The 26,407-nt window shown below is 36.1% G+C and overlaps 1 protein-coding gene and 1 pseudogene across 1 annotated transcript in view; both read right to left on the bottom strand.

The window, feature by feature from the left end:
- LOC128579438 (ankyrin repeat domain-containing protein 26-like) overlaps nucleotides 1-24,323 on the bottom strand; it is a 32,739-nt gene extending 8,416 nt beyond the window's left edge. The window contains exons 1-3 of the mRNA XM_053581534.1: nucleotides 24,253-24,323; nucleotides 12,299-12,369; nucleotides 1,697-1,863 (exon numbers count right to left, since the gene is read on the bottom strand). Of these exons, the coding sequence (XP_053437509.1) occupies nucleotides 1,697-1,863; nucleotides 12,299-12,355 (224 nt within the window). The 5' untranslated portion in view covers nucleotides 12,356-12,369; nucleotides 24,253-24,323. The remainder of the gene's footprint in view (nucleotides 1-1,696; nucleotides 1,864-12,298; nucleotides 12,370-24,252) is intronic.
- Nucleotides 20,024-22,378, bottom strand: LOC128579455 (protein lin-54 homolog; annotated as a pseudogene).
- Nucleotides 24,324-26,407: the final 2,084 nt, after the last annotated feature.

The following is a 26,407-nucleotide window of genomic DNA, read 5'->3' as shown; positions in this document are numbered from 1 at the left end:
ATAATGGAAATAAAAGGGGAAAATTTGCAAAAACAATCTTATTGTATAAATAATGCAACATGAGATCTGTTGAATAATGTGATGTGGTTCATATTGAAATGCATAATCTTTTAAAAGAAGACTTGCTGCATTAGTAGTACTGGGTTTTACCACAAGAGTCAGTAAATTAACACGTGAGCCAAGCTCAGCCCACTGCCTGCTTTTGTCAGCAAAGTTTTATTGGATCACAGGCATGCCGGTTCCTTCATTTTCTATGACAGATTTTGGACTATAACAAAATCCATATGGCTCACAAAGTCTAAAACATATTTACTCTCTGGCTTTTTTTTTTTTTATTATTTATTTATTTTGTAGAGACAGAGTCTCACTGTACCGCCCTAAGGTAGAGTGCTGTGGCGTCACACGGCTCACAGCAACCTCTAACTCTCGGGCTTACGCGATTCTCTTGCCTCAGCCTCCCGATTAGCTGGGACTACAGGCGCGCGCCACAACGCCCGGCTATTTTCCTGTTGCAGTTTGGCGGGGGCTTGGTCTGAACCCGCCACCCTCAGCATATGGGGCTGGCGCCCCACTCACTGAGCCACAGGCGCCACCTACCTACTCTCTGGCTTTTTAAAGGAAAATTTGGCCAAGACTAATTTTATTAGATTAAACGACCTCTGATGTAATCATTTTTACACTTTATTGAAATGTATATATGGAAAACGAGTGCCAATGTGCAATCATTTGCTGATATTCAGACTAATTTGAGGTTCCAATAGTTGAGCACTCACTCATGTATTGAGAACAAAACCAAAAATGTAATAACCTCCAACCTTCTTGGTTATAAGCTAGAATTCCAACAACATGTAGCTGCCTTTTGCAACCAGGCAGATATTTAAGCAATTCTATCAAAATTTGATTATATGTATCACTAAACTAAATACTTTAAGCATACTTTCATTGGGAAATGATTAGTATACTACAGATTCACCTCATTTTAGATTAGTATACTACAGATTCACCTCATTAGTATACTACAGATTCACCTCATTTTAGAAAATAATTGCATGCAACATTACTTTATGGGTGTGGTGTTTAAGTATTTCCTTACTGACACGTATTTACACTATATCCAACTTTTGATATGACAATGTTATAATAAACTTCTGTGATACACATATATGATAACATAGTTATATAAAAGTTCTTAACATACATAATTAGTACTATGTATTTTAACATAGGTTATATATATATTAGATACAAACATATTGGTTTATTTTATGTATATATCATAGATAACAAATGTTCTTAACATGTTTGTGTGTTTACATGGGTCATATTTTCCTGTAGGATCTAGCTGCAGAACTGGACCTCTTAGATTCAATGAATGACATATTTGAAATTTGATGCCCATTGCTAAATTACCTGTCAACGTGAATTTACCAGTTTATCAACAAATAGTGCATGACAATAAATTTTCTACACATTTCTCAGCACTGCTTTTGTTAAACAAAAATATCAGCATGACTGAAAACAATGATCTCCCATTGTTTGTAACTTGTTGTAAATTTGCATTGTTCTAATAGCAGGCAAAGGCTGAAAATCCTTAGGTTAAGTATACAACTGGTTAATTGTGAATGTTAGTCCAAATTAAAATTAGTTTTCTTGTACAGTAATAATTATCTACTATGAAACACCGCTACAGGCTCACCTGTCCCACTTTTCATTCTCCTTCCTAGAAAACTGCTGATTGTAGGTTTCTCCAGCCTTTCTTTTTTGAGTAAATCCATCATCATCACTGTCATCAGTTGCAAAATCACAGAGGTATTTAGATACTTCTATCTCATTAGCTTCACACTTCTTCCTTTGTTTTTTAACCTTGATGAAAAGTTTAATAGAAGGGATAATTGTTACTACTTTAGTCCTTAAAAAGAATTTTTTTGTTTTGATTGATTTTATCACTTTACTTTGTTATGATTAGAGCCAGCAAAATATTTTGTTATTACTTTAATTTTAGCATTACATTTGAGTATTATCACATAATTGTGAGATATAATTATAACTTTGTTATTTAAATTGTTTGGAGAATCTTCTTTATATCACTTTGAGTGAGTCAAACAGAATTTTTCAAAATTTCAAAAAGGGCCATTCTTAACTTTGTCATTCCCTTTTCCTGTTGGTATTGAATGAATTTTCACCCCATTTGAGTGTCAGAAATTGAGAAATAAAAAGACAAACAAAAGATGCCACCTTCTATCCTTTCATTTATTTCTTTATATACTTATTTATCTAAAAGTATTATGGAGGTACAAATAGTTTGGTTACGTAGATTGCTTTTGTAATGTTTCAGTCATCGATAGAAGTATGTCTTTCACCCAGAGAGTGTTCACTGTACCTGTTAGATAGGTTTCTGCTTCCCCTCCCCCGTCACCCCCTGCTTCATTTCTATTGAGGTTTACTTCACATGTGTGCCCATCAATTTAATTCCATTTTAGTAGTAAGTACATGTGATATTCATGTTTTCATTCTTTAGATACTTCACTGAGGATAATCGTCCCTAGTTCTAATGGTCCCTAGTTATATCCAGATTGTTGCAAAGACATTAAGTCATTCTTTGAGGCTTAGTATTCTATGGAATACATGAACCATGTTTTATTAATCTACTCATGAATTGATGCGCATTTTGGTTGATTCCCCATCTTTGTAATTGTGAATTGTGTTGCAATGAACACTTGAGTACAGGTATTTTTTGATAAAATGACTTCTTTTACAAATTTGGAGGCATCACATTACCACCTTCAAACTATACTACAAGTATAAAGTAACCAAGACAACATGGTTTTGACACAAAAATAGAGACACAGGCTGATTAAACAAGACAAAATACCCATATACAAAACCATCCACATATAGCCACCTGATCTTTGACAAAGCAGGCAACAACATATGTTGGGGTATCTCTCCCTTTCAATAAAAGGTGCCAGTAATATTGTATTTGTATAGCCATATGCAGAAGAATAAAATAGGATCCATACTTCTCACCACTCAAAAAATTAATATAAGATGAATCTTATTTGATCATAATGTATAATTTTTTTTCTTTTTTTATTAAGTCTTTTGTACATAGATCATAAACACATTAATGCCATTTTCAGTGTGTTGATTACTTATACAAATTGGGAGTGCTTACACATCATATTAATCAATGTAGCTTTCACCTCATTTACCCAATTATATTATAAGGACATTTGTGGTCTACACATGATAGATCCAACTTGTACTTGCAATGTGCTCCATAGGTGTGGTCCTCCTTCTATCCCCTACTATCCCTCCCACTGCCTCCCTTCTACTTTCCCTCCCCTTCCCTCCTTCATCCTAGGCTAAAGTTGTGTTTCAATTTTCATATGCAAGTGTCAGTGATTATAAATTGGTTTCACAGTAGTACTGAGTATATTGTATACTTTTATTTTCATTCCTGAGATACTTTACTAAGAAGAATATTTTCCAGCTCCAACCATGTAAACATAAAAGAGGTAAAGTCTCCATTTTTTTTTTTACTGCTGCATAGTACTCCATGGTATACATATACCACAATATATTAATCCATTCATGGGTCCATGAGCACCTGGGCTTCTTCTGTGAGTTGGCAATTATGAATTGAGCTGCAATGAAAAATCTGGTGCAAATATCTTTATTGCCAAATGATTTTTGGTCCTTTGGATATACACCTAGAAGAAGAATTGCAGGATCAAACGGTAGGTCTACATTTAGATCCCTGAGTGTTCTCCAAACTTCCTTCCAAAAGGAACATAATAGTTTGCATTCCCAGCAGCAGTGCAGAAGTCTTCCCTTTTCTCCACATCCACGCCAACATCTGTTGTTTTGGGATTTTGTGATGTGGGCTACTCTTACTGGAGTTAGGTGGTATGTTAGAGTAGTTTTGATTTGAATTTCCCTAATGATTAAAGATGATGAGCATTTTTTTCATGTATCTGTAGGCCATGCATCTGTCTTCTTCAGAGAAGCTTCTGTTCACGTTTCTTGCCCACAATGAAATGGGATCACTTGTTTTTTGCTTAGTAAGAAGTTTGAATGGATTCTCTGTGGATTCTGGTTCTTAGACCTTTGTCAGTAGTATAACTTGCAAAAACCCTCTCCTGGGCGGCGCCTGTGGCTCAGTGAGTAGGGCGCCAGCCCCCTATGCCGAGGGTGGTGGGTTCAAAAACAGCCCCGGCCAAACTGAAACCAAAAAATAGCCGGGCGTTGTGGCAGACGCCTGTAGTTCCAGCTGCTCGGGAGGCTGAGGCAAGAGAATCGCCTAAGCCCAAGAGTTAGAGGTTGCTGTGAGCCGTGTGACGCCACGGCACTCTACCCGAGGGCGGTACAGTGAGACTCTGTCTCTACAAAAAAAAAACAACCCTCTCCCATTCTGAAGGCTGTCTATTTGCTTTACTTAGTGTGTTCTTGGCAGTGCAGAAGCATTTGATTTGATCAGATCCCAGTATTGTATTTTTGATGGTGCTTCAATTGCCTGGGGTGTCTTCCTCATGAAGTATTCTCCCAGGCCAATTTTTTCAAGCATTTCCCTTGCACTTTCTGTAAGAATATTAATAATTTCATGTTTTAATTATGAGTCTTTTAACCAGTAAGAGTCAATTTTGTTAAAGGAGAAAGGTGTGGATCCAGTTTCAGTCTTCTACAAGTTTCCAGCCAATTCATCCAGCACCATTTATTGAATAAGGAATCTTTCCCAAAATTTATATTTTTAATATGCTTTTTGAAAATCAAATGACAATAAATGTCTGGGTTTACCTCTTTTTTTTTCCCTTTTATTTATTTATTTATTTTTTATTGTTAAATCATAACTGTGTACATTAGTGCAATCAAGGGGTACAATATGCTGGTTTCATATACAATCTGAAATATTCTCATCTAACTGTTCAACGTAGCCCTCATGGCATTTTCATGGTTATTGTATAGAGACATTTGTATTCTACCTTTAGTAAGTTTCGCCTGTACCCATTCTGAGATGCACCGTAAGTGTGGCCCCACCCATTACCCTGCCTCCACCATAATCACCCCCCTCCCTTCCCCTTCCTTGGTCCTTTCCTCATAGTCTTGTGCTTTAGTTGGGTTATAGCCTTCATGTGAAAGCTATAATTTAGCTTCATAGTAGGGCTGAGTACACATCTACTTCTCTATTTTTGTACCAGTACCATGCTGCTTTAACCACTATCAATTTATAGTATAGTTTGAAGTCTGGAAGCATGATACCTCCCAATTTGTTTTTATTTCTGAGTTATGTCTTGGCTATTTGAGGTTTTTTTCTGTTTCCGTATAAAACAAAGCACTAATTTTTCCAGGTCTTTAAAATATGACAGAGGTGCTTTAATAGAGATTGCATTAAATCTGTAGATTGCTTTAGGTAGTATAGACATTTTAACAACATTGATTCTTCCCAGCCATGAGCATGATACATTTTTCGATTTGTTAACATCTTCAGCTATTTCTTTTCTCAGAGTTTCATAGTTTTCTTTATAGAGATATTTCACATCCTTAGTTGGATACACTCCCAGATATTTCATCTTCTTTGGGACTATTGTAAAGGGAATGAAGTCCTTGATTGTTTTTTTCCCTGTGACTATTGTTGGTATATATAAAGGCTACAGATTTATGAGTGTTAATTTAGTATCCTGAGACCTTACTATATGCCATGATCACTTCTAGGAGTTTTGTCGTTGATTCTCTTGGATTTTTCAGATATATAATCATATCGTCTGTGAAGAGTGACAATTTGATCTCCTCTGGTCCTATTTGGATCCCTTGATTGTCTTCTCTAGCCTGATTGTGGTGGCTAAAACTTCCATTACAATGTTAAAAAGTAGTGGAGACAGTAGGCACCCTTGCCTGGTTCCTGATCTGAGTGGAAATGATTTCAATTTTACACCATTAACTATGATATTGGCTGTGGGTTTGCAGCAGATGGCCTCTATCAGTTAAGAAATGTTACTTCTATACTTATTTTCTTTCTTTTTTTATTGTTAAATCATAGCTGTGTACATTTGTGCAATCAAGGGTTACAATGTGCTGGTATCATATACAATCTAAATTATTTTCATCAAATTGTTCAACGTAGCCTTCATGGCATTTTCTTAGTTATTGTATGTAGACATTTGTATTCTGCATTTAGTAGGTTTTGCCTGTACCCATTATAATATGTACCGTAGGTGTGGCCCCACCCATTAACCTCCCTCACCCTGAATTCCCCTCTCTCTTCCTCGCCTATGGCCCATTCCCCAAATTCTTGTGCTACAGTTGGGTTATAGCCTGCATATGAAAACTATAAATTACCTTCACAGTAAGGCTGAGCACATTGGATACTTTTTCTTCCATTCTTGAGATACTTTGCTAAGAAGAATATGTTCCAGCTCTAGCCATGTGAGCATGGAAGAGATAAAGTCTCCATCTTTCTTTAAGGCTGTATAATATTCCATGGTATACATGTACCACAATTTGCTAGTCCATTCATGGGTCGATGGGCACTTGGGCTTCTTCCATAGCTTGGCAATTATGAATTGGGCTGCAATAAATATTCTGGTACAGATGTCTTTTTTGTATTGTGATTTTGGGTCTTCTGGTATTTACCTAATTAAGGAATTATAGGATTGAATGGCACCTCTATTTTTAGGACTCTAAGTGTCTTCCAAACATCCTTCCAAAAGAAACATATTAGTGTGCATTCCCCCCAGCAGTGCAGAAGTGTGCACTTTTCTCCACATCCATGCCAACATCTCTGGTTTGGGGATTTTGTTATGTGGGCTACTCTTACTGGAGTTAGGTGATATCTCAAAGTAGTTTTGAGTTGCATTTCTCTGATGATTAAGGATGATGAGCATTTTTTCATGTGTCTGTAGTCCATGCGCCTGTCTTCCTTAGAGAAGTTTCTCTTCCATTCCTTTGCCCACAGTGAGAAACTGGCTGGCGATCTGTAGTAGACTGAAATTGGATCCACAACTTTCACCATTAAGTAAGATAGACTCTCACTGGGTAAAATCTTTAAACTTAAGACATGAAACTATAAAAATACTAAATGAAAGAGCAGGGAAAACTCTTGAAGGGATCGGCCTTGGTGAATATTTAATGAGGAGGACTCCCCAGGCAATTGAAGCAGTATCAAAAATACACCACTGGAACCTGATCAAACTGAAAACCTTCTGCACAGCCAAGAACATAGTTAAGTATAGCAAGCAGACATCCCTCAAAACGGAAGAAAATATTAGCAGGTTAAACCTTTGACCAATGTTTAATAACCAGAATCCACAGAGAACTCAAACGTATTAGCAAGAATAGTTGTCTATTTTTTGAGACTTTGGAAAAATAAAAAAGAAAAAGAAGTTAACTGATGACCCCATACTGAACCTCAAAGTCAAAGCATTCTATGATAGACATACTCTTATCTAACAATATGAATGTTACTTTTTTTTGCATTCTTATTATTATTGCTCAATATTTTCTGGCAGCAATAATCTGATCTCTTCTATGAATGTTTTTATCTTTGCTTGTTCTTGATGACGTTTTTGTTTCTAGTGCTTATTTTAATCAATGCCATTGTTTTTAAATTTTAAGTCTTCTTAATTTTGTGCAGGCAAAATTGGAAAGCAAATAAACACATTGATTTGTATGGAGAAAATAAAAGAATTAATGGAGTTGATAGAAAGGGAATTTAAAATATGGATGATAAAGACACTAAAAGGAATGGGCAAGAACATGGAAAGAAAGAACCAAAAATCTGATGATTGATACGTAGAACATAGAAAGGATAAGGTGGAGATTAAGGAAATGAAGGAAACAATCAGGGAATGTAAACCTGCAGTGAAAAATATCAAAAATAGGGTAGACTATGTAGAAAAAAGAAGCTCAGAGCTACAGGATAAAGTTTTTACTTAACCCAGAGAGTTGATGAGCAGAAAAGAAGAGAAAGAAAGCATAACATGCGCTTAGAAAACTACAATACTCCATGAAGTATTCAAATATATGAATAGGGATTCCTAAAGGGGAAGAAGATTGCCCCAAAGGAATGGAAGCCATTCAGGAGACTATCATAAAGGAAAACTTCCCAAGTTTCACTAAAGACCCCCACACACCCCTTTCAGATGCATATCAAACCCTGGGTAATTTCAATGCTAACAGAGCCTCTCCAAGACACATTGTAATGAACCTGTCTGAAGTCAAGATGAAAAAAATTCTTCAAGCAGCCAGTAGTAAGCATCAATTGATCAAATTAGAATTCCAAGCAGTAACCCAAAAGATGTCTCAAGAATTCAGTGAATTCTATACCTATTTTCTTAAGTGTTCTGATCAAGAGAGGATGCTGGGTATTGTCTAAAGCTTTTTCTGCATCAATTGAATCATATGGTCTTTGATTTTTAATTTGTCTATGTGATGTATTGTATTTATGAATTTATGTATACTGGACCATCCTTGGGACCCTGGGATGAAACACACCTGGTTGTGGTGTATAATGTGTTTGATGTGTTATTGGATTGTTTCCTAGGATCTTATTGAATAGTTTTGCATCAATATTCATTAGAGATATTGGTCTCTAATTTTCTTTTCTTGTTGGGTCTTTTTCTGGTTTAGATATAAGCATGATATTCAATTCATAGAATATATTGAGAAGTATTCCTTCTTTTAGTATGTTTTGGAAAAGATTAAGTAATATAGGTACTAGTTCCTCCTTAAAGGTTTGGTAGAATTCTGATGTGAAGCCATCTGGTCCTGGGCTGTTCTTTTGGGGGAGATTTCTTATACTTGATGCTATTTCAGAGCTTGTTATACGCTTGTTCAACATTTCCACTTCTTTCTGGCTAAGTCTAGGAGGCTGGCATGTTTCCAAGTATTGATCTCTTTCCTTCAGATTTTCATACTTCTGAGAGTAGAGTTTTATGTACTATTCATTAAGGATTTGTTGGATTTCTGAGGAGTCTGTTGTTATTTGGCCTTTATCTTTTCTGATTGATGAATAGGGGATTCTACTCTTCTACTTCTTGTTAGGTTAGCCAAAGGTTTATCTATTTTATTGACCTTTTCAAAAAACAACTCTTTGATTGGATGATCTGTTGTACGATTCTTTGGTTTTCAATTTCGTTTAGTTCTGTTCTAATTTTAGTTATCTTTTTTTTCTTCTGCTGGATTTAGGGTTGGAAATTTCTTCCTTTTCCAGTTGCTTGAGATGTCCCATGAAGTTATTGACTTCCTCTCTTTCCATTCTCTTGAGGAAGGCTTGCAATACTATATATTTTCCTTAGGACTGCCTTTGTGGTATCCCAGAGGTTCTGATAGTTTGCGACTTCATTATTGTTTTGTTCCAAAAATTTGGTAATTTCCTTCTTAATCTCATCTATGACCCAGCTATCATTCAACATGAAGTTATTTAATTTCAATGTTTTTGTATGCATGTGAAGATTCCTGTTTTTACTGAGTTCAACTTTTATTCCATGATGGTCTGAGAAAATACAAGGAATGAATTATATTTTTTAAAATTTGCTGATGTTAAACTTGTGACCCAAGATGTGATCAATTTTGGAGGATAATCCCTCGGCTGATGAGAAGAATGTGTATTCAGTTTAATTAGGATGAAATGTTCTGTAGATGTCTATTATATATAAATGTTGAATGGTTAAGTTTAGTTCTAAAATTTCTTTGCTTAGCTTCTTTTTTGTGTGAGGATCTATCCAACACTGCCAGAGGAGTGTTAAAGTCTCCATCTATTTTGGTGCAGGGGGAAATCAAATTGTTCATGTCAGCTAAAATTTCTCTTATAAATTGAGGTGCATTCTGGTTGGGTGCATAAATGTTGATAATTGAAATCTCATCATGTTGAGTGTAGCCCTTAAGAAATAAGAAGTGACCATCATTATCTTTTCTTACTTTGATTGGTTTAAAGCCTATTGTATCTGAGAATATAATTGCCACACCTACTTTTTTCTGATTTCCATTTGCCTGAATTAAAGGTGACCATTCCTTCACCTTTAGTGTATGTTTATCTTTTAAGGAAAGACGAGACTCTTGAATGCAGCAGATGTCTGGCCTGAGGTTTTCTATTTAGTCAACCAACCTGTGTCTCTTTTGAGGGCAATTTAGTGACCAATTATTACATAAATTGGATTTAATTTTGACCAAGGTACATTATTTGAACATTAATTTTTTTTTTATTAAATCATAGCAGTGTACATTAATGCAATCATTGGGCACCATATACTGCTTTTATAGACTGACACACATTCATCACACTGGTTTACATAGCCTTTCTGGCATTTTCTTAGTTGTGTTAAGGCATTTATATTCTACATTTACTAAGTTTCACATGTACCCTTTTAAGATGCACCACAGGAGACCACCAATCACTCTCCCTCCACCCATCCTTCTCCTCCCTCTCCCCCTTTCCCATATTCTTAAATTATAACTGAGTTATAGCTTTCATATGAAAGCTATAAATTAGTTTCATAGTAGGGCTGAGTACATTGGATACTTTTTTTTCCATTCTCGAGATACTTTGCTAAGAAGAATAAGTTCCAGCTCCATCCATGTAATAAACATGAAAAAGGTAAAGTCTCCATCTTTCTTTTTTTCTGTTTTTTGAATATAGGCTTCTAAAGTGGTATTTTTTTTCTGCTTTTGCTGTATCCCACAGTTTCTTTTTAGCTTGTATCTTCATTGTTGTTATACTCAAGGAAGTTAATAATTTCCTTTTGTATTTCTTCCAGCACCCAATTGTCATTCAGCATAAGGTTGTTGAACTTCCATGCGTTTTTGTGAGGTTGAACGTTTTTGTTGAAGTTGAGTTTGACTTTTAGTGCCTTGTGCTCTGAGAAGATGCCCGGTAAAATTTCAATTCTTTTGATTTTGTTGAGTGTCATTTTCTGTCACAGGATGAGATGATTTTGGAGAATGTTTCATGGGATGATGACAATAATGTATATTCTTATTTTGGGGATGGAGTGGTCTATATACATCTATCAAGCACAGTTTTTCTAGGGTCTCATTTCAATCTCTTATATCTTTGTTTAATTTCTGTTTAGAGGATCTTTCCAGCTCTGAGAGAAGTCAACTAATTCTTTATAGATGGGGTCTTCTGCAGTAGGTGCCTCATGGTTCATTGCGGGGGATTCTCTGTTCTTATTTTTCAGTTTGCCTGAATTTTTCTATTGGTTCCTCCTCATGTGTTCTTTCTTCTTGTTTACCTCCTTATGCTCCTTTTTACTTCTCACTACCTCGTTTGTTTTAAAGAGAAGTCCTTGCCCTTGATGACAGTATGTTGCATGATGACAGTATGTTTCTGGGGCAACAGGTCGTGCTGTGGGTTCTTTAGGAGACAGAGAGCACAGCAGCAACCTCTGTCATCCTAATTCCAAAATTATTGCCTTGGGCAATCACCTGATTGTTTTCTCAGCATTCAGATGCTGCTGAGTTGGGATCTTAAAGCTGGCTAGAATCCTTCAGGGGCAGGTTTCTCAGTGCCCCCTGACTCTAGTTCCTGTAGGTTGCAGGAGTCCCTCAGCCTGCCCCAATAGATGAGTTCTGATCTTGGCAGAAGGTATTAAGACAACAGTGCTTTAGGCTCCTGCTAAGACCTTGTCAGGACTTCCCACAATGGCAGCCACCTGGCGACCGAGAACTTCTCATTATAGCTGCCTCACCAGGCACAAACCTATGGCACATCCACTCCAACCAGCATTTGAATATGGTTAGGCTGTTTATTGTTTGAGCTTGCCTTCTCTTCCAAGCTTTCCACTCAACACACAGCTTGCCCCAATAACTGAAAGTTCAAGAAAGGCTTCCTTCCACAGAGGTTTGTGACAGCTGATCCCAGCCAGTCACAATTACTTACCTAATTCATCAGATTTCCACCTCTCCAGATCATAAGCTATATCCTTCTCACCACCTCCTCACTGTGCTCCCTTAGCTAGTACTCTGGGTAAGGTACAGCTGGTTTCTCTCTTTTTCCCCAGTTGTTCTAGGAGAACTCAGCTGAATGATTTTTCTGGTTCCCCAACTTGCTCCATCCCAAGCCCAGAAATTCTTTACCTCTATTCCAAAGACAAAGGCTATCTGAGTTTTCAGGATTTTTAAATATTTTAACTAGTTAAGAATATATTTTAAAGAAAATATTAAATTGTGACCTATTCAGTATAAGATGTTAGTCCAGAAGATATTTTTATTTGGACTATTCTACATTGCAAATACCATTCAAAATACCATTGCAAAAGAAAGCAATATTAAATCAGAAATCTAAAATTAAATTGTTTCATACCTGTGACTGTTTATTTTTATTTCCTTCATGACTTTCTTTCTCTTCATCTGATGACATCTGCAAGGCTGGCTCTACTGATAGACCATACATTTAGTTAAGTGGACCACAGTTCAACAAAATTGACATTGTTTGATAAAAAGGGGTAAAAAAGTAATTTATGTGTAAATTGAGAGTTTATGTTAAGCTTAATCTTTAGCCAAATATTTACTTCTGTAAAAAAAAAAAAAAATAAAATACTTCTAATTATCCAAAACTTTGCAAAACAACCCAGAAGGCACTAGATGTCACTAGGTTCAACAAATACAGACATATCACAGATTTACTCACAGATTTTTCCACCTAATGTATACACACATAATGTCAGAAGAAAAACAGAATTTAAATATACAATACACACATATGAAATAACATTGTGGATTGTTCTCTATTTCATAATAGTACCTTTGAAAAGCATGTTGTGCATGTTGTTTTATTAATAATTCACAAATTTCGGGTGGTGCCTGTGGCTCAGCGGGTAGGGCGCCGGTCCCATATGCCGGAGGTGGTGGGTTCAAACCCAGCCCCGGCCAAATTAAAAAATAATAATAATAATAATAATAATAATTCACAAATTTCTGTTACTTTTTGTATTTTCATCATTGTGCATCCTGTTTGTTACATGTGAAAAGATTTACTGTGATATTATAACAATTTTATTTTATCTTTTAAGGCCTTAGACTGCAACATGAAGCCTTCATTGATTCCTGCTGTTTCTCCAGATAAATAGGCATCTTCTCCCTCAGGGTGGCCTTAGTACTCTAGTGTCATCTCTACTTCAGTGTTTCTACCTAAACTGTAAGTCGTTTCTTGCCATGTCTCTACCCTTTCCCCTGGACTATAAGCACAATATTTCAAAACTTCTGGAACAGTCTTTATCTGTTTTACTCAATAATTATTGATGCTCTGGCTGGAAGGAATATAAATAAAACTGTCAAAAATGAGTTTTTCAGAGATCATGTCTGAGCTGATACTTATAATGTTAGATGAGCCAAATTAAAGGGCATAGGGGCCAGGAAACAATGAGAGCAGGACAGAAAGCAGGAGAGAGAGGAAACAATTTCTGAAGAAACATATGTATATGTATTTGTCTGCAGTGGAGGGATTGGTGAGCCAGGCATTCTAGAAGCTCAGGAATGCCAGAAAAAAATGCCGACAAGAAGGGATAGCAGAAATCCTTCTATGAAATTTCATGGCGCTTGGATGTTAATATTTCAAAGAGATATTAATTATCCCATTTTCACTTAAGTAAATCACTCTAAACTCTATATGGAAGATGAATTTCAGAACAACACAAGTGAATGGCAGAAAATGAATTACAAGGACATATTGGAAAATAAAGGCAATGTGGGCCTGAAATAAGTGAATGTTTATGGAAATATTTTGGATATCAAATATCAGTGTCCCATATAGGATGCATGTTTTTATAAAATAAATGAACATATAAATCTTGGTTTTGTATTTTAATTTTTTAAATATTAATAAACAATACAATAAATATCTGTGGATACACCTATATAATACAAAAGCCATTATGACTATCATTCATATATATATATATATATATATATACACACACACTATATATATGAATATATATAAAAAAGCATTCGAACAGTTTGATGTGGAAAGTAATATGACAGAAATAAACAAAGAAAAGTAAGGGAACATACATTTAGTACAACATCCACTTAAGATTTCCAAAGTATTTCAGAGGAAAACCACTCAAACACGGCAGTGCGCATATGGCAATGTGAATGGTGTCTTTAATCAGAGGAGCAAATCATACCCCTGAGAGAACAAATGACAAGACTGATGGCAGAAGCCTTTAGCATAGCTTTAATGCGACACAAAAGCATCATTTATGCACGTAAGTAATCATCTGATCTTTGTTTTGTTATTTATAAAGGACACACTTCTAATGACAGTAGGGTTGAATCTATAATATATTTCTCTTAGAGAAAGTATTTTTAATAGAGCAGCATGGATGTACACTTGTAGAATAATAGTTAATATAAACATTCTCTTTGTTCCATATCCATGTAAGCTGCAGATACACCTACATTTCTTCTACCATCTACTATTGCCATCTAAGAGTTTCATTACCCACTCACCTAAGGACATATAAAATACATCAAAGAAATTATGAACAATACATTTCAAGTATCAAAACATTTATCCAAAAAGAAAAAAAATTGAGATCTCACAGAATTATGTGAAATTAATAACCTTTTACATTTCAAAATAAAAGCAATATTTGGTAAAAATAAGAAAGTTTTGAAAAAAACATGAATACATAAATATATATACACACATATATATTTAATTAAGTCACTTGTACATAGATCATAAGTACATTTATGCCAAATGGGATTCCATGTGTTGATTATTGGTACAAACTGGAGTGCTTACATCCTACTAATCAACATAACCTTCACCTCATTTCCCCAATTGCAGCATTAAGACATTTGTGTTCTACACCTGATAGATCCAACTTGTACTTGCAATATGCTCCATAGGTGTGATCCCCCTACTAACCCTCCCTCCATCAACCCATCTCCCTCCTTTCTCTTCTCCCTCCCCTTCCCTCCTTCATTCTAGGCTAAAGTTGTGTTTCATTTTTCATATACAAGTGTGAGTGATTATAAATTGGTTTCACAGTAGCACTGAGTACGTTAGATTTTTTTTTCCATTCCTGAGATACTTTACTAAGAAGAGTATTTTACAGCTCCAACCATGTAAACATAAAATAGGTAATGTCTCCATTTTTTTTTTTTAATGCTGCATAGTATTCCCTGGTATACTGGCTGGCAACCTGTAAAAGACTCAAACTGGACCAACACCTTTCTCCTCTAACAAATATTGACTCTCACTGGTTAAAGGACTTAAACTTAAGACATGAAACTATAAAAAATTCATTGAGAGAGTGCAGGGAAATGCTTGAAAAAATTGGCCTGAAAGAATATTTGATGAAGAGGACACCCCGAGCAATTGAAACAACATCAAAGATACATTACTGAGATCTGATCAAATTAAAAAGTTTCTGCACTGCCAAGAAAACAGTAAATAAAGCAAATAGCGTCAAAATGGGAGAGGATTTTTGCAAGTTATATTTCTGACAAAGGTCTAATAACCTGAATCCACAGAGAACTCAAACATATGACTAAGAAGAAAAAAAAAAGTGATTCCATTTAATTGTGGGCAAGAGACATGAACAGAAGCTTCTCTGAAGATAGGCAGATGGTCTACAGACACATGAAAAAATGCTCACCATCTTTAATCATCTGAGAAATGCAAACAAAAACTACTCTGAGATACCATCTAACATCACAAAATCCCCAAACTCTAGATGTTGGCGTGGTTGTGGAGAAAAGGGAACACTTTTGCACTGCTGCTGGGAATGCAAGCTAGTACATTCCTTTTGGAAGGAAGTTTGGAGAACACTCAGGGATCTAAATGTACACCTGACTTTTGATCCTGCAATTCCTCTTCTAGGTGTATATCGAAAGGACCAAAAGTCATTTGGCAATAAAGATATTTGCACCAGATTGTTCAATGCAGCTCAATTCATAATTGCCAACTCATGGAAGATAATTACATTTTTATAAAATTAGTTTCCTTTGGTATATCCTACTAATCTTTTAAGATCTTTGGAAAATAGTCATTTTATAGAACAGAAAATCTGTATTAAAAAAGCAGCCACTGCTTGTATGCAAATTAGTCTTATTTGATAACGTAATATCAATGCAACATGCATCTCTGATGCCTGGCATTTGTGAAGAGGAGACATGCATCTCTCTGCTTTACCACAATTCCAGCACTCTCCTGCTTCTAGTGATCTCTGGGGCAGCAACAATCTATCTTGTGTGACTGCCAGTTTCCTAAATCCACCTTGGTCAGTACTCTCAAGTTTCCTCATCATTAACTACAAAATTACCTAGTTAACTTTCTTCTTTCCACTCTCTTTCCCTACCCAGAATGTCTCTTCCCTTCAAAAAGTATTCTGTAACCCTGTGGTCTTCCATTGTTTTCATGGATTATTTCTGCCATTTCTTCCCTCTTCATTTAGCAAAACGATCTCACATTTATAACTTGATTTCTTTGTTTCTTTGCTCCTTCTCCTCCAGCTAAACTCATGCTCAGAAATAAGAGCAAAATAATGCCTTTTCTTGATCCTGCTATGGTGAAACTGTTCTTCCAGGCTTTTTTTCCAGATTTCTCTATAGGCAAGTGTATACCCTTGCTACTCATGGGGATCCAAGGACCAGCAGCCTCAGCGTCACTTGTGTGTGTTAGAAATGAAGATACCTAGACCTACTGAATCACAAAGTGCATTTTTAACCAGGTATCCAGGAGATATCAGAAAGTTTGAGAAGCTCTGGTCTGCAGTGATTTGCGTCCACATTTCCTTACCTGAGCTTCCCCTTTAGAATCTCACCACCAGTCCCTCCGTGTAACATACTCCAAGATGAAAAGGCATCACAAATCATCAAGTTTCTGATGGACTTTTTATCAGGCTATACTTTCCAATATATCTTCATAACTAACCCTCTTCTCTCCATTCTAGCTTCCTTATTGTGAAGTATATGATACTACTGTTCAATAAAGTAAAATAGTTTATATGACACTGAATTATAGACATTTGTGCCTGATCCTATGCTTCCTTTCCTCTGTGTTAGATGAAACACACCTCTGCATGATCAGAGACTTCAGTCTTTCATGCCTCCCTAACAGTGAGGAACATGGGAGCAGCGAGGGTATGTGCTCTCTGTCTCTGACACATTTTGAAACTGGGAGCTCACTTTATATTCTTGCCACCTTTGTAATGCCCTGTTCCACTTTGCACTAAGAAATTACTTTTTTTTCCTGTGTACTCAATTTTAATTTAAGGACAATTAATGAAATTAAGGACATGGTGGGGGTAGGGAAAGTGGAGAGCAGAGAGAGAAAGGAGGGAGGTGTGGGGAAAAGAATAGTAGAAGCGGGGAGGAGGGGGAGGTGGAGCCTTGGTGTGTTCCACACCTTTTAGGGACAAGATAGGATTGCAAGAGGGATTTTGCCTAACAAATGCAATCAGTGTAACCTGGTTTCATGTACTCTCAATGAATCCTTAACATTAAAAAAAAATGAAATTGATTTAAGACAGTATAAAAGTTAAATTTTTTTGTATTACTAATTGGCTGTCCTGTTTCTACAGTGTAGAAAATTGTATTCTTTGAATAGCTCTAACAAATATAAATTTAATCTTTCTACTTTGTGATAGAATTAGAGCTAAAAAATTATATGCCCAACCCTCTTCAAGTATTTTTTAAAATTGTTGAATTAATATAGCTACTTCTTTTGTTCAGCAATTTGATGCAAATGCTTAAATACAAAATGTTCAGTACAGAGGAAGGAAATGGCTTAGTATTTTACAAAGCTTCTTGAAAATCAGAAAAAACTGGTAGCATTTGATTGCACCTCAAAATTTCTATAAGCAAACACTCTTAAACAATGCCACCACATATAATCTACAATTGTAAACAAAATTTCACATTTTCTTCACACTGTATAGAAATACACATCACAAATGTGCAATTAGAATTAATACAGAATATTTGCAAAATGAACAAAATTTAGGCCTAGACCAAAAACATATTCCGATTTGTTGAAAATAAGTTGACTAGACATTATTTTATCATCTTACGCTAATTTACATTTATAAAAATTTTAATTAAACATACTAGATTGAGGTGCTAAGAATGTGTGCACTATCTATACTTAAAGTCAATGCCCTATAATTTTATAAATCCAAATTTCAAAAGGAAGGATTCTGTTTATTGAATAATGGAATCCTCTTTTGGATCACTTAGTTTCTACTGCCTATATCAGGCCCGTTCATATGAACGTATATTCTCACTACATACAGAAACACTATAGAGTCCCTTTAGGAACTGCAATAATCATACATGAATAATTACTGAGGATTAAGGTACCTAACAAAATTACTGAATTCCAACATGGTCTTTTTATTGTTATAAACCAAGAGTCCCATTACAACACACTCCTAAATTCAGAGTTTTAGAATTACTGAAAATGATTTAGATTATTTGAGTAATTATACTCATACCTTCCGCTTACCCAAATAACTGAGTAAAATCATGCTACATTAAACTTCCATTATAAAAACAAACCAATAGAGCAATGGAAACATGCCTGACTACTGTTATAAAAAGAATTTTTCCCATTATAATTTTGAAGGCTTTGTTGTGAAGCCCATTTCAGTAAATCAAGTAAGAGTCATGTATTGATTTGAAACTTCTTAGTTCAAAAGTTTACAAAGAGAAATATTTGTATAGATGAAAAATCCTTCTCCAAATTCATTTCTTACAGCTTCCTTATTCTTTATTTCTTCATCTAGGCTAAATTTTATACTTGATAATTATGTGAGGTTCTATAAAATCACTACATGATAAGTTTACTTCTTATATACACTTCTTATTTGCAAAGCACCCAGTAAACACTTTGACAATTTATTATTTCAAATACATGCCACCTCTTTGAGAGAAAATGGAGTCTTTGTTGGCCATTCCTTATCATAGAAACACATTGTTAATTCTCTAAGTATCATTTATCATTTACTGTCTTTTTTAATTTTTTTTTTTTTTTAGAGAAAGAGTCTTACTTTTCACCCTCTGTAGGGTGCAGTGGTGTCACAGCTCACAGCAATCTTAAGCTCTTGGGCTTACGTGATTCTATTGCCTCAGCCTCCAGAGTAGCTGGGACTACCGGTGCCCATTATAATGCCGGGCTATTTTTTTGTTGCTGTTTGGCCAGAGCCAGGATTGAACCTGCCACCCTCGGTATATGGGGCCAGCACCTTACTCAATGAGGCGCAGGTGCTGCCCCCCTTAATATTTTATATGTTTATTTTTTTCTTATTGAATCATAGCTGTGTACATTAATGCAACTATGGGGTACAGTGTGCTGGTTCTGTACACAATCTGAAATACTTTCATCAAACTGGTTAATATAGCCTTCACCACATTTTCTTAGTTATGTGTTTAGACATTTATACTACCCTCCCTCCACTCACCCTATCCCTCTCCCCCTCTTAATTTTAAGAGTGTGCCTGAGGGTTCCCTTCTGACATTCCCAAATTAACAACAAGATATTATTATTCCAGAATCCACCTTAAAACTTGATTTTTCTTTAAAATATGGTGCTTTCTAAACACAAAAGGCCATCTGAATGTTTCTCAAGAATTTTTTAAGTTAGAGATTCTGTCTGAATACGCTCTAAATCATACTCAAAGGATGACTGGTTAACAACCACTGGTACTTTGACTTTCTCTACCGAGAAAAATCATGTGACACCACACATTGTAAATTATAGTAATTTATAAATATTCTTTGTCAATAGAATCAGAAGAATAGACCATCTAACTGTTTAAAAACCTAAGCCAATGAAAAATCTATATAATACAAGAAAGAAAAGTTTAATTTAGGCCATAAGCAGATTTAACTAAGATTTAAAATGTACTAATTTCCTCATTTTAAATCTCTTCCCTTTCAATGTTATAATTTGAAGTCTCTTAAAACAAGAAGTGAATTAAAACACAGTAATTGTTAAACAATTTTCCAAAAAATCAAGTGTCCCTGCACCTTAAATTTTCTGTACTGTACCATTTATCAGTCTTTTGTACAAGAGCTAGCAATTCATGGCACAGGGGTCATATTTTGCTTTTCCTGCTAAGTTAACGATGCTCATCAAACCTCATCCAAATCCTTTTCTTTTTTTATTTTTGGGGATTCATTGAGCGTACAAACATCCAGGTTACACTAATTGCACTTGTCAAGCAAAGTCCCTCTTATAAATGTGTTCCTATTACTCTTTCAGCTGCTGATTTTTATTTTCCCTTCTTGTCTGCCTGCTCTGTCTGGGCAAGAAGGTAGTCACACATGGCTTCAGCTACTTCCTTAGTCACGACTGTAAACAACAATTTTCCTCATCCACTATTCAAAGTTGGTTTGGCCTACTAAAGTAGTCTGAAATTGGGGAAGACAACTTACTTTTTGCTGCTGTTTGTTGCTGTACTCTTACTTCAGCTGCCTCTGCCAAGTGCATCAATGTCTTTCTTTCTGGGCTTTCTCAAAATTTTACACCCATTATATTTGGATATTGAGGAACACATTATTTTTGCCTCATAGCATTCACAATAGTTTTTAAGACAGCCTGATCATTTGCAATTACATCCTTTGCTATGATGTCAATCTGATTCTCCCTCCTTTCCTTTCCCTATCTTAGGCTTGAAGCCTTCTGGATTTCTGTCAAGGCATGCTTTTATTGCTTTTTGCCTTTCATTTTCATGTTCCAAATTGTTATAATAACTAGTACAATTGTGGTTGTTGTAAAATTCACTATTTGCAAAGCAATCAGAATATAATGCCAAACACAGTGATATTCACACTTACAGGGCTTTCTATGCCCAATGGAAGACACAGATGGGATTATGCCTTTGAATGGAAGCCTCGACTGGATCTGGATACCAAATATTCCAACGAAGTTAGAATAGCTTGCTATACACACATATGAAGACTGCTGTAGCTGACTAAAGTACTGAGCTGGAAGCACAGCATAGCCCACAATCCCTGTTCCCAGAGTTGGGGCCAAGACACTGCCAGGACAAGGCCTAGTGGTCCATTGGTGAGGTTGGGCTGAATCTGTGGCAGTGTTGCGGCAGGCATGATGAGCCGGTCCTGTGGGTGGCTGGTAGTTATGATTTGTGAAGTTGGATTGATTGGTTGGGAGCAACTTGTTTGACAACCTAAGGCAAGATAATTGGAACGGACATCTGCACTGTGGTAGTATTCACAACCAATGGCTTTGCTTGCTGAAAAGGTCGAGTGTTTGTACTGGGATTCTGACTAACTGGCTGGGGTGAGCTACTGGTTGTGAGGCAGTAACAAGTCAGATATAATAAAACTTGTTTCCAGGTAACTGAATCTTCCGGACACTGAGAGCAGTTTCCAGAGGTGTAATTGCTTTAAACTTTGATGTGCTTACTCCCCTAACAGTGATGGTCTGCACAGTTGATTCCACTGCCTTATTTGGTGATTTCAAAGGAGATATGGCTATTTTCTTTAGTGTCTGTGTTGTATAATTTAAAGGCGATCCAATAAAACCACTTTCAGATATTGTTGTGGTCTTTGATGGAGTTCTGGGAATAGACTGTGAAAGAACCCTACCTGCAATGACTGGAGGTGATACTTGAGTTGTCTGTCCTGTAACTGCTTTCCTATTACTTGGTTTTGCAAAGATCAGCTTCTTGATTACCAAACCAGAGGTTGGTATTTGAGGCTTCTTAGCAATCTGTAGTGTTTTTTACTGTTTGGTCTATAACACCAAGGACATGTGTTACATGTCATCTGTTAACTTCCTGGGGTCAGTGCTGAGACTCCAATGACAGGTTTCACCTCTGGCCTTCTTCCCATAATTAACTATTTTAATTTGCTACAGTGGTAACTTAGTATCTCATGATTGGGCCTCAGTTGTAACTTTTTGAGTCTGTTGTAGTTGGCTATGGGGTAGTTCTAGAACGGGACTTAACCAAAGTGGTTAAAATTAACTTCTGTTCATCTGGTTTAAGTTTCTGACTACCAGTTTAACATCAGCTGTCTGTGATACTTTGTTTAACATAATATGATGGACTGATATAGTCATAGGAGTCTGAGCACCAAATTTGTGAATGCCACTTGGAAAAGCTGGTTTCACTGTGGTGTTACAATCTGCCTTAGGAATTATGGCATTCACTGTAACTTGGTTAGTGTGCTTACTGTCCACTGTGATTGGTTCCGTGGAAATAGGCATGGCTGTAGAGCCACCAGTAAAATTTATGTTGACAATTTCTTCCACTTCTGTCTCTATGGGAATTGGGTCTTCCCCAGCTTCAATACTATGGTCACCAACTGAAGTTATACCAGTGTCCATTATCTCCTCTGGAAGCAAACCTTTCACTTTGGCAGTGACCACCTCCATGATCATTCTCCTGCTAGATAGTTAATCAGGCACAAACCCAGCAGCTCTCTGGGCTCCCACTATCTGTGGCAGCAGCAGTAGCTGCCTTGGAGACTCAGGGCAGGGACTGTTCAAATTCACTCGCCCAGAACCATTCTACCGCTTCACCCCATAATACGTAGGCCCTTGCCACCCATGCACCCTCTCCAGAAATTGTATCATTTGACCAACCTGAATCATGCCACCTAATCCTTTTCCCTTAATGTACTTCCTCTTCCAGGGAGGTCCCACCTATGAGCTTAGGTGCCATCCTACTGGTCATAAAAGCAATCAAATATTTTCCCTAAAACTCTGAATGCACAGTTAACCCTTTGCCCAGAGCCTGGCTGCCTGAAAGTCTACCCCCTGCAGAGCTCAGAGTGTTTGGTGAATTCCCAGAGAGCCCCAGGCATTGTGTAGACCTCTAGATGGCATCACAAACAGTGACTACTGAGGAAGCAGGGGGCTGCAGAGAGAGAGTGGTGTCTGGAGAGAGAGGGACGTGGAGATGCCATAATTAAACAAACAGATAAAACAGAATTCATTGGAATACTATTAAAAATGAAAACTGGGAAACAGTTTTTGGAATGTTTGGAAACATTCCTTGGAATGCAAACCAGGAAAGAGTCCTTGCAAAAAACAAAGCTAGTAAAGAAACTGTATCCAGAATATATAAAGAACTCTTAAAACTCAACAAAGAGAAGAACAGTCTAATTTTTTAAATGGCAAGAAATTTGCAAAGATAGCTCATCGAAGATGTACAGATGGCAAATATGCACATGGGAGGATGCTCAACATTATGAGTCATTAGGATGCTGTGTATTGAAACCAAAATAGTATGCACAATGCATACACATCAGAATGTCTAAAATTAAAAACAATGATATACTGAGTGTGAAGATGCAGAGAATGGAACTGTCATGGACTGCTGTCAGGAATGGAAAATGGTACAAATACTATGAATACTATGGAAAGTAACTTAGCAGGTTCTAAAATAAGGAAATGCAAAACGCCAGGAGGAGAGTGCTGTGGGTGATGAATATGTTAACTCTCTTATTATGGCCATGGGTTCACTTGTATGTTTCAAAACTTACAATATTGTACATTAGAAATGTGCACAGTTGATCATATACTAATTACGCCTCTCTAAAGCCACTGAAAGCAGGAACAAACACCTAAGATAGTGACCGAAACACACAGAGAAAGAACAGCCAGACACAACTCTAGCAGGATAATGCTAGAGTTGAGATCTCTAATCTTATAATAATGAGAAGTGGTAAATGTATTTTCAACAAGGATTTTTAACACAATGGGATCCTCATTTTTAAAAGTACAGTAGACCCTCCATAGTTGACCACCGCTCTGCACTGACCACCTCAATTTGACCTCAAGTTGACCACACATGCACCACACATACGTATCTGTACAGTAGGCCTAGTTACTTATGTTGGCCATCTCCATGTGTTGACCAGTTCGTTATAGTCCCTTGGGAGGTCAACTCACAGAGGCTTGATGATATATATAATGGTTGCAGAGTAGAGCATGGCCTCAGGAGATGGGGTTGTGAGGAAAGCAGTTCCAAGGTTACCCTAGCATTCCGAGTGGGAGATAATGGCAACCTGATCTTGGGAAAGCGTAAGAGAGAAGTAGGGTCAGCAACACACCGGGGGTGTCATTCACACTGAGAGAAGTACAGTGGGATTGTCAGAGCTCTTTGACTGAGAGTTCACAACATACTCTAGTTCTCATTGTATATGAACATAAAGCACATTTCTGAGATTAATGTCACCATAACACTTCTGTGCTTAATGGTGCAGTGCTAAGCAATGCATATGCTACTGTAGGACACATAAAAAGGCCTTACACTCATGCAGTGGTCCTACCTTTATAGTGCTTTCCATGTTGTTTAGCAAGAAATGTCAAATTCTTATAATTAACAGAAGGCAACTCATAATCCTCTGAGTCTCCCTCAGATGACCAGGTTACGTCATCATGGTCATCCATAGTGTGTATTTGTTTTTTCACCTATAAAATAAAGAACAGTGCTTCAAAATGTCCCCCAAATGTTTACAGCATAGTCTAAATGTACAGAAGTGGTAGTTATCCATTTTCTTTTCTTTTTTTTTTTATTAATTCATTTGTACATAGATCATAAACACATTTATGCCATTTCGGGATTCAATGTGTTGATTATTTCTACCACTTTACCTCTTTTATGTTTACATGGATGGAGATGGAAAATACTCTTCTTCATAAAGTATCTCAGGAATGAAAAAAAAATTATCTATTTTTTATATGAGCAAAACCACAGATATTTTGTAAAGTACTGATGTGTGCTAAAAGGATGACACTTTTACCTATGGCTATGGTTCCTTAATCAGTTTTTAAAGGAAATGTCTTTATAGCAAAAGACTCTGTTTTTTACTTTAACTTTATATTTTCAAATAATGACATGTTTGATGATTTTTTAATAATACCTTGTTCTTTTTCTTAGATGTTCTCTTTGTAGGCCTAAAAAACACAAATAATTCCTTTTAGCAAATAGGAAATATACAAATGCAAAATATCTAAAACAATTGCTGTTTAATAAAATATCTGCATTTGTCATTTATTTCTCCTACTTATAGAGTTTTTAGGGTTTTTAATACATAATGTAAAATTAATCATTTTCTACAAGAGGGATTGAAGTATAAACAGTAACATTAAGAGACGAAGAAAACTTACTACATAACATCCTAACAAAGAATTACATTTAGATCAAGCTTTCTGAAAAAGAGAAAGGACAATCATACTTGCATTATTTGATAGAAATATACCAGGTGTTTGTCACTCTCCTTTTTAATAAACATGGTCATTTATAGGCACTAAGACTTATTTGCATTATTTTTCTAACATACTTATATGAGGGAAATTCTTTTTGTAATAATATTAATAATGTTAAATTCAAGACCAGAAGCAGTGGCTCACACCTGCAATCCCAGGACTCTGAGAAACAGAGGCAGTGAACTGCCTAAACTCATGAGTACAAGACTAGCCTTAGCGAGAGTGAGACACTGTCACTAAAAATAGCCAGGCATTGTGGTCGGGGCCTGTAGTCCCAGCTACTTGGGAAGCTGAGGCAAGAGAATCGCATAAGCCCAATAGTTTGAGGTTGCTGTGAGCTGTGACACCATAGCATTCTACCAAGTGTTACAAAGTGAGACTCTGTCTTTAAAACAGAACAATAATAATAATGTTTTTCATCTGCATTTTCACAACTTACTATGTCCTTACTATGTAGTACTTAAAACACTGTACATGTATTTAATTAATGTGAATCCTTACAAGAGCTTTGTGATGTAGCTACTGTTTTAGAGATGTTATCATCCTGTATGGTTTTATAAAGGAGGAGACTAGGCTCAGAACACCAAGTAATTTGCCCACCACATACAGATGGTCAGTAGAGACCACACATTCAAACCCCAGAATTCTGGCTCAAACACATGAGCTTCATAGCCTGTTGTGAAAATCAAATTTATTGTCAACTGCTCTTAAATGATGGGATAGTAGATAAATCCATATAATCATTCTATTTATGGCCATAATTATAAATAAAATTTTCTAAATCTCACATATTTTTTAAAAACTAAAAGCCTTCATATTGTTGTATCTAGGCAATTAGAGAAACCTACTTTCAACAAGTTCAAAACTTATTTTTCTAAGAAACTTTTCTAAGAAAAATTTTTCTAAGAAAATTCATCATCAGCACTAATTTATCTATTCAACTATTTATTCATGTACTCAACAAATACTTATTGAGCACACAATAAACGTCCATGACACTATTGGTACAAAGAAACGTGGTTTTCAAGCTTTATAAATTTATAATACAAAAAAGTGTTATCTGAAATAAACTGTCAATCATTTATTTTTCTATTGTACATAATCAAAATCTTCCCTTGTCTAGGCTATAAAGGTTATACCTCTAATAATTTAGAGTATCTCATAAAATCACAATGATGCTATTGTTAATGCCATTATACTATGTAAATTTTTATC

This window comes from Nycticebus coucang, unplaced genomic scaffold (assembly GCF_027406575.1).
Source record: "Nycticebus coucang isolate mNycCou1 unplaced genomic scaffold, mNycCou1.pri scaffold_54, whole genome shotgun sequence".
NCBI lineage: Eukaryota > Metazoa > Chordata > Mammalia > Primates > Lorisidae > Nycticebus > Nycticebus coucang.
The sequence above is the reverse complement of the archived record's forward strand: the minus strand, read 5'-3'. Positions and strand labels throughout refer to the sequence as shown.